The sequence below is a fragment of the Uranotaenia lowii genome, chromosome 3 (genome assembly GCF_029784155.1).
Source record: "Uranotaenia lowii strain MFRU-FL chromosome 3, ASM2978415v1, whole genome shotgun sequence".
Classification (NCBI taxonomy): Eukaryota; Metazoa; Arthropoda; class Insecta; order Diptera; family Culicidae; genus Uranotaenia; species Uranotaenia lowii.
This window is the reverse complement of record NC_073693.1, coordinates 180,066,260-180,073,889: the sequence shown is the minus strand read 5'-3', so window position 1 is coordinate 180,073,889 and position 7,630 is coordinate 180,066,260. Positions and strand designations below refer to the sequence as shown.

Here is a 7,630-nt window from a genome sequence, read left to right as displayed (position 1 = left end):
GTTTAATGCAGAGTTTTGTTTTCTTCGGTACAGATTTTGGTACAGATTTTTGAGTTTTCGGTACAGATGAAAAAGATTTTTTCGATGAGCGGTACAGATTTTGATGTGGTAACACTCGGCTGCCGAACGAAAACGATTTTTTTTTAATTCGCAGAACTGTTCGTTTGCTTCGCTGATGTTTCCCCCCCGATTGCTGTTTACTCCTGCCGAGTTTACCCGAAGCTTACTTCCTGATGCTTTCCGAGTTGAACTTTAGATAGCATCATTGCAGATTGAGTTTAACGAAATAAAATCGTTCTGCAAAGAAAGGCAAAGTGCGAGTATGTAGACTCGCGATTTTAACATCTCTGATCTATATACGAGTTCGACGATGATTTCTTTTACGATTTCATGTTGGCTGGGAATTTTCATCATCTTTCAACAGTCAGCATAGCTGTGTGAAAAATGTGTCAAAATTTAAGAAATTCCTCCAAACCGGAAGGTTCCGGTATTTAAAAAAAATAAGCTAATCAAGAAACCGACGACAAGGTCAGCGTATGTGGTCCGATCAAATAGCGGCACCTTTCATCAACAACAGCCCCAGAAATTAAAGTTGTAGTTGCGAATAACATGCGACCGGGACTAGGTTCCAGCGCAGTTAATAATATCAGTTTTGGAGAATCAGGCTGATTCGGACCTTTCCCCCCGCGTGTGATCTTGGCCAGCACCCCGGAATGCAAGGTATATGTCAGGCTCGCACGGCGCTTCGGTAAGCATGAGTGCCATCCGGCGTTTTATTAAAAATTTCAACTTTTTTTTTTTTCAGAGAAGGTGTTCCGCCTGTGTATTTTGTAGCGGTTATGAATGTGTGTCCACATTGGTAAATAAAACTTAAAAAATGAAAAAAAAGTTCGAACATTTGAAAATAAATTTCAATCTTTTCGTCAAGAAATTGTGTTCTTTTTTCTAATATCGCATTGGGATAAATTTTAAAAATAAAAAATGGGAGGAAGAAAACCTAAATTGATGAAAAATCTCGGGAGAAAGCCTTTTCGAACTCACCGGAAAATTTAAACAGTCCTGCCAATTACAGGAAAACACGGATTCGAAGCTACAGGTGGCTACAGGTGAATTTGACAGTTGTTTTCCTGAGCACTTTTTCTGTCCCGAGATTTGTCCTGTAATTTCAGCTGTTGAAAATACAGGAGAAAATCGTTCCGACCACAGGAGAAAAGATTAAGTGTGTATGGCTGAACGTGCGATTAGACAGATTGGATCACCTTACTAAAGCACCATGGTTTAAGGCAAAACTACTCACTTTTTATTCTGAAATTGAGGCGTGTTAACGGTTATGATTCTTTCTGCGTAAGCGTGTAATGCTTTGAGTTTTTCTTGCCCATTTTGAAACATTTTTTTTTTAAAGTGACTGCGTTTTTGTTGTGTTTGAGTTGTTTGAATGGATAGCAGCGCAATGGCGTCCTTAGATTCTTTGAAAATTAACATGCAAAGTTTGGAGAAAATTGAATCTTTTCTTCACGATTCAGCTTACAAAGAAGCGATTGAAAACAGTGAAACTTTCAATACTCGGCTTTGCATCGAAAGACGACTAAGAATGCCTTTTTTGGACCCACAAACTGGGGTAGCGCAATACCATTCGGCTCTCTTCATGGCACCCCGTAATCGTATTCCGGGTCTAAAGGATGGTCAAATTTATAGTTATCCGTCTGCCCGTTGGAGAAAGTCAAGGAGACAGTATTTGTTACAGAAACCGCAGCCACCTTTTCCTGCGTACACTCATCGCCCATTCGGACATTTGCAAAGTACGTATGATTCGGAAAATTCCAATCTGGAATCGGCAACTACCGCGGATAATGACTCGAAGGATCACAAAGAAGATCATCCCAAGGAGTGGTACTACGACGATATGGAAATGCATGAAATGGAGACTCTAGATGATCATGAACTTCCTGATTCTGATTGTGACTTCGAGGAGAGTTATGGAAGCCGCAAAAAGAAAGGAAAAAACACTAAAAGTGGGTCAAGTTCTTCGAAAAGTAAAGCTACCACAGGGGAGTCCAGCTCCCAGAAGCGTAACAATCGTGGAACAGGAAGAGGCCGTGGTAGAAAATCTCAAAATCCTCTGGACAGTCCAAGCACTAAGGATGGGGAAACTCCGAAGAAAAATCGCAGCCAGACACTACCGCATCTTACTCCTCAGACTAGTTCATCGCCTGTGACTGTCCCACCGGAGGAGACAGTCATGCCTGTTCTTGTACCGGAACCTAAAACGATTGAAGACATTGAGGAAAACATAATCATGAAGCCTATACCGCCAGTTGTTCCCAGTTCAAGTTCAAGTTCCAGTTCCACTTCCGGCACTGCTTCCTTTACTTCTAATTCGATTGTGGAAAAGGGTCGAGCTATCCCGTCTCCGTATTGTGACTTCTGCCTTGGCGACGCTCGAGAGAATAAAAAGACATTCGAGCCGGAGGAACTCGTATCTTGTTCCGACTGCGGACGTTCGGGTCATCCAACATGTCTTCAGTTTACTGCAAACATGATTATTTCGGTTCGAAAATATCGCTGGCAATGTATCGAATGCAAGTATTGCACAATCTGTGGCACATCGGACAACGATGATCAGCTTTTGTTTTGTGACGATTGCGATCGTGGCTATCACATGTACTGCTTGTCACCACCACTTGTCTCGCCTCCTGAAGGTTCCTGGAGTTGTAAGCTGTGCACTGAGGAGTTTCATAAAAAATAAATCCATCGATGCGACATTATATGTAAGGGACATATTTTTCTTTATTATATTAACTTTAATATCATTTTTTCATTTTTAGGAACTGCATGATTTGTGTAAACGTAAAACTATATTTGTATTATAATACATCGCGTGTGCTGATAAAATGGGTGAGATTTTTTTTCTAAAGTAATAATAATTAACAAATTCTGAATGTCTTTTGAAAATATCCTATGAATCAAGAGAAATGCATTGTTTTAATGACGCATTGTATAAATATCCTGATCATCACGATAGTTCCAGACAATCATATAGCCTGGCAAAGAGAATGACGAAATCCAAACGAACTGTAATTTGCAGGAGGCAATCGAGCATTCTATGATATTGTTCAGACGGTTCAGACTCTTCATATCTCTCTCCAGTTGCAGAAAAAAAACAGTTTCTTAGATTCGTAAATTACATACTATTTTTGTCACTTTAACTCGAAATCGCTTTTCGCAAATATTGTAATTGTAATTTTTATTTACGGGAACATTCAAGTTACAAAATAACTTAGTGACTAAGTCAAGGAAGACAACATATTGCAATCATTAAGATCTATAGCTGAAAAAATCGTTAAAATTATGCTAAATAACTAGGAAATGTGCCAAAAGCCAAAAAATCTTTGAGAATCACAATACTTCTATCATGATTTTCCAATATTTAGAAAGTTTGCTGAAATTATAGTGTCCACCCATAGTGATACCACAATGCAACTATAACTTAGTTTTTTGTTCTAGCTACGCTCCGCATGTTGCACATCACTAATGGAATTCTGGCCGAAAACCAACTGCATTTACGTATGGTATAATCGAGTAAGTATTTTGAAGTTCTCAGCATCAGTACAATAAACTAAAATAAACCTTTGACAACCCTATCCTAATAAAATAATAGAGTGCACCGTAACACACATTTTTTTGAAAAAGAAAATTCCTTGTTTCAAAATACCTAATTAGGCATATTTTTTCATCTATTAAGCCTAGTCTGTCTCGTCACAATTTCCCGTCACAGTTTAGTTTAGACCTTTCACTTTGAATTGCCTTGACGGCGAAGAACGCGTTTTGTTCGTTTTCTAAAACATTGCTGTATACAAAAAATATTTATGATAAACCAAGCAAAAGTCATAAACTTAAAGTTTCTCACATTTTTCTAAACAATTTTTAACATATCAAAGTTTTATAGGGCGATGTTGAAATCTATCAAATTTTCTGGTGAGTCTCGTAATACGATTTAAATACATACAGCTTTCAAATGCGAAAATATTGAGCTCAATCACATGGCGTTCAAAATTATCTAATACCTTGAATTTTTTAAGGATCTCAGCATAAAAGGGTCCAGAATTAAAGTCATCAGTTTGTTTTTCAAGCATATCAAAGGATTTTCACATCTGGTTCAGATTTCATAATATGTTTTAAAAATACTTTTTCGAAATATTAAATTTAAAAACTATTTAAAAAAAAATCTATAGAGAATCGAGCATTTTGGAATACTTGATACGTTTTTTTCGGAAACAGATTTAAACACTGCATTTCTCTTATCTAAATTCTGAAAACAAGAGCATTTTCGGAGATATTTTAAATCAGTGATGATTAAATCTAAAAGAACGGCATCACTGATCGGAACGCACATAAAACTTTTCCTTAAGCTTTGAACTTGCACGCAAGGTTTCATGAAACAACATGGACGATAAAAGCTTTCGGGCCGCTGCCATTTTGTTTTAGCTTGATCATTGTTAATTATTCGCCTAACAAGCAAGTTGTCCTGCCCTGCAGTTATAAACTTTTAAATGGTTTTAAAAACAAGTTGAATCTACTTACTTGAGTAACATTTGGAAATTAAACGCAGAGCCTCGTTTTGAAGACCATAATCGGATCGGTTTGGTAAGCGTAGCGCTAGCTACACAAATGAGTCACTTCGGAGAAATAAAAAACAATCCACATTCCTGAATAATGTAACTTCACTTTTTAAGGTAAATGATTATAAATCAGTGAATATTAAGGTAATAATCGAACACTAACAATATTTACATCCTTTTTCGGATAAAATTAGAAAAAAAAATTCTCTAATCCCAATACAAAATTTTCTCACTCACAGTGTTCCCAAACCACTAGTAAAATTTTGAAGATTTTTCGATTCAAACTTTTAATTTATCAAAAGCTTTTCAGGGTGAAGAAAGCACTTAAACAGCAGGTACCTAAATGAAGTAACTCCCACTTTACGGGATGAATCATCCAAGCGGATGAAAATCCCCGAAAAAAGAAGAAATACATAACTCCCACGAATAAGGTTGAGATAAATCTATCGGTTCGGTTTAAGGCCTCATTTGGGCCTCGCACGATTGTTCCGCTAAGTTTATGTTCAATTTGCTACGTGCAGCATGTTTATAACAAAACGTCAAGTAAGATGGATTTTATCATGTTTATTCATATTCACTTGGCAAAGCCATTATTTCAAGTATCAACAAAAAATATAAAAAAACCCATTCGTCTAGAAATTAAAACGCATGTCCAAAAAAATGTAAGGCTTTCTCAAGGAATGATAAATTATTGGAAAATCGCGCTTTTTCAACATTCGACAGTAATACATTTAAAACATAATAATGGAAAAATATATCGGGATGCTACGCGGTCATTGAGAAAATCTGTGCTCTGGTAGTAACCATGATTGATCCTTTTCAGCCTTAGATGAACATATCACAAATAATTCCTTATCGTTACTTTGAAGTTGATCACGAAGATATTCTATCAGATGAATTTCCTAAAACGGAAAAATTAAACGAAATATGCTTCCCATGTGCATTCATAAATATATTCCGCCTTTTACTTACACCACCAATCTGTTGAGGAGCGTCTAGTTTTGAGTCCAGGTTCCAGTAGTAGTTGTTGATCTTTTTCACACATATCCAGTGTCTTCTTTGCAGGGGAAGTTTCAATACTCCTAGTTTATATGTCGATGGCACATTCAGAATAAAACCTATGATGTTCGCTGTATCCAGGCAGGAGGGATCTCTACAATGTGTAACAAATAAGTAAGTAAAACTAAATTTACTTGATTTTTTATAAAGTGTGAACGAAATGCGATCCTAGAAGTCGTCTTTCTTACCGCCTTTTGTCGAACCACACTGCTTCGCAATCTTTGGTATGTAGGGCAGTTATTATAACGTTGATATCATAATTTCCAAGTCCCAGTATTGACCTAGACATGAAAAGCGGGAAAACATTTTAAGTTAAGAATCTTTGCAAAAATTGTAAAGTATTCCGAACAATGAGACTAGGTTTAAAAATAAAATTGGAATATCAATTAAATTGGTTTATTTTAGCGAAAGTATTACCTGTGCGGGTTGATATAATCATTTGGGGCTAGTTGACGGCATATTTCATCTAACTGCATTTTACTGTAGCATTCTTTGTCTGTAGATGGAAAATAAGTAGGTTTTCATTTGAATGTTCAATCTTATTAGTTGCATATAATTAAGCCTTCGTTTGTAGTTGGGTTGATTTTTCAGAAATTCTATGAACAACCAACCATTTTTTTTTAAATATATACATATATAATATTTTTAATTTATTTTATTCATTAAAATTACAGTTACCTGAAAGTTACATGTAACTGTTGCACAAGGTCAACGAAATACAAGGAGAGATTAAATAATACAAATTTCTAACATATTCGTTAAATTAAATATTTAAATAAATATCAAATAATACAAAATTCTAATATTTCTTTAAAGTCAAGAATCTTTCTTAAACATACAAGGAAATGAAAGAACTTCAATAAGTTAAGCATTTGTCGATTTCTTACCTTGAAATAAATTGTTCAATGCGTGCAATGCACACAGTTCTTTGATTTGTTTTTCGTGATACATGGGTAAATGTTCCATAATATTTTAAAGTAAAATCATTGATGGGCTTATTTTCTGATGATTTTTTTAGGATACAATTTTTTACACTTCCACAGTACTGTCATCCATTTGTGATTGAAGTTCCAAAGAATCAAACAAAACAACATTTCAGCACATACACACTTATTTAGACTTTTCATTTCATGGTTGTTCTAACCCGTAGGTTTAAAATGACAATTAACTCTTCAAAGTATGGTCATTTGATTTGATTTGGAAAATTAAACATTAATGATTATTCTTCAAAGTTACAAGCTCGGAATCAAGTTTTGTCTGTGAAATCAGATTTGGTTTTTATAATTAATGTTGCACTTTGCACAAATGTCTTCCTTGACCTAATCACTAAGTTATTTTGTAACTTGAAGGTTCCCGTAAATAAAAATTACAATTAAATTTACAATTGCACTATATTTATAGATATAGTTATGTGCAAAATTCTTCATAGTAAGTGCTGATGTGGTCTAGTGGATAGGCTGGCGCGAGTCTGGTAACCCAGGCGTACTGGGTTTGATTCCCGGTTTTGGCAAGAAAAACTTTTGGGTTCTAATCCCATAAGTTGCCGTCAGGTGAGATGCTAAGGGAGTAAGTAGAGGCCAGTCTCGAACCCACCCTTGTCCTTCCTCCAACTGGTATCAGGAGGGGTTGGTTTGTTATCTTGAACTGCATTCTGTCTAATCCAGCCGGAATGGATATAATGAAGTGCATGATTGTCTAACCAACCTCTCATGATCGCTTACTATTCTACGCTGCCTACTCTAAACATTAAAATTTCCTTCTCCTAACTATCTCTAATTTTCATTTCCAGCGTCAGCTCCTCGAGCTGAATATCGTTTTAACGGTGTATCACACGTACCTGCAGTTTTTAGCACAGTTTTTTGAAAAAGTGTTTATGAAACGTTGCTTAAATTAAGGTCCATTGTATAGCACGCGCCTTCATTTCTGACTTAAAATTTTGGCAAAAAACTGCG

At 35.9% G+C, this 7,630-nt stretch overlaps 2 protein-coding genes across 2 annotated transcripts; one reads left to right on the top strand and one right to left on the bottom strand.

Annotated features, from left to right (window-relative positions):
- The first annotated feature begins 1,401 nt into the window (after positions 1-1,401).
- LOC129757992 (zinc finger protein ubi-d4) lies at positions 1,402-3,670 on the top strand. The gene is made up of 3 exons (XM_055755410.1): positions 1,402-2,768; positions 2,826-2,895; positions 3,505-3,670. Exon 1 carries the CDS (start codon positions 1,436-1,438, stop codon positions 2,744-2,746), a length of 1,311 nt encoding a protein of 436 aa, XP_055611385.1. The 5' UTR covers positions 1,402-1,435; the 3' UTR covers positions 2,747-2,768; positions 2,826-2,895; positions 3,505-3,670.
- Positions 3,671-5,262: 1,592 nt separating this feature from the next.
- On the bottom strand, positions 5,263-6,762 carry LOC129757994 (josephin-like protein). The gene is made up of 5 exons (XM_055755414.1): positions 6,566-6,762; positions 6,096-6,174; positions 5,867-5,959; positions 5,592-5,772; positions 5,263-5,521 (listed from the first exon to the last, which is right to left on the bottom strand). The coding sequence occupies exons 1-5, from the start codon at positions 6,642-6,644 to the stop codon at positions 5,393-5,395; spliced, it is 561 nt and encodes a 186-aa protein (XP_055611389.1). The 5' UTR covers positions 6,645-6,762; the 3' UTR covers positions 5,263-5,392.
- Positions 6,763-7,630: the final 868 nt, after the last annotated feature.

What these genes read in the sequence shown, in the direction of transcription:
- LOC129757992 (XM_055755410.1), top strand. Translation starts at nt 1,436, where the DNA reads ATGGATAGCAGCGCAATGGCGTCCTTAGATTCTTTGAAAATTAACATG.
- LOC129757994 (XM_055755414.1), bottom strand. Translation starts at nt 6,644, where the DNA reads ATGGAACATTTACCCATGTATCACGAAAAACAAATCAAAGAACTGTGT. An exon ending in GTGTGGTTCGACAAAAGGCG is followed by an intron (nt 5,773 to 5,866) that starts GTAAGAAAGACG and finishes TACACATTGTAG; the next exon opens with AGATCCCTCCTGCCTGGATA. An exon ending in CTCCTCAACAGATTGGTGGT is followed by an intron (nt 5,522 to 5,591) that starts GTAAGTAAAAGG and finishes TTTCCGTTTTAG; the next exon opens with GAAATTCATCTGATAGAATA.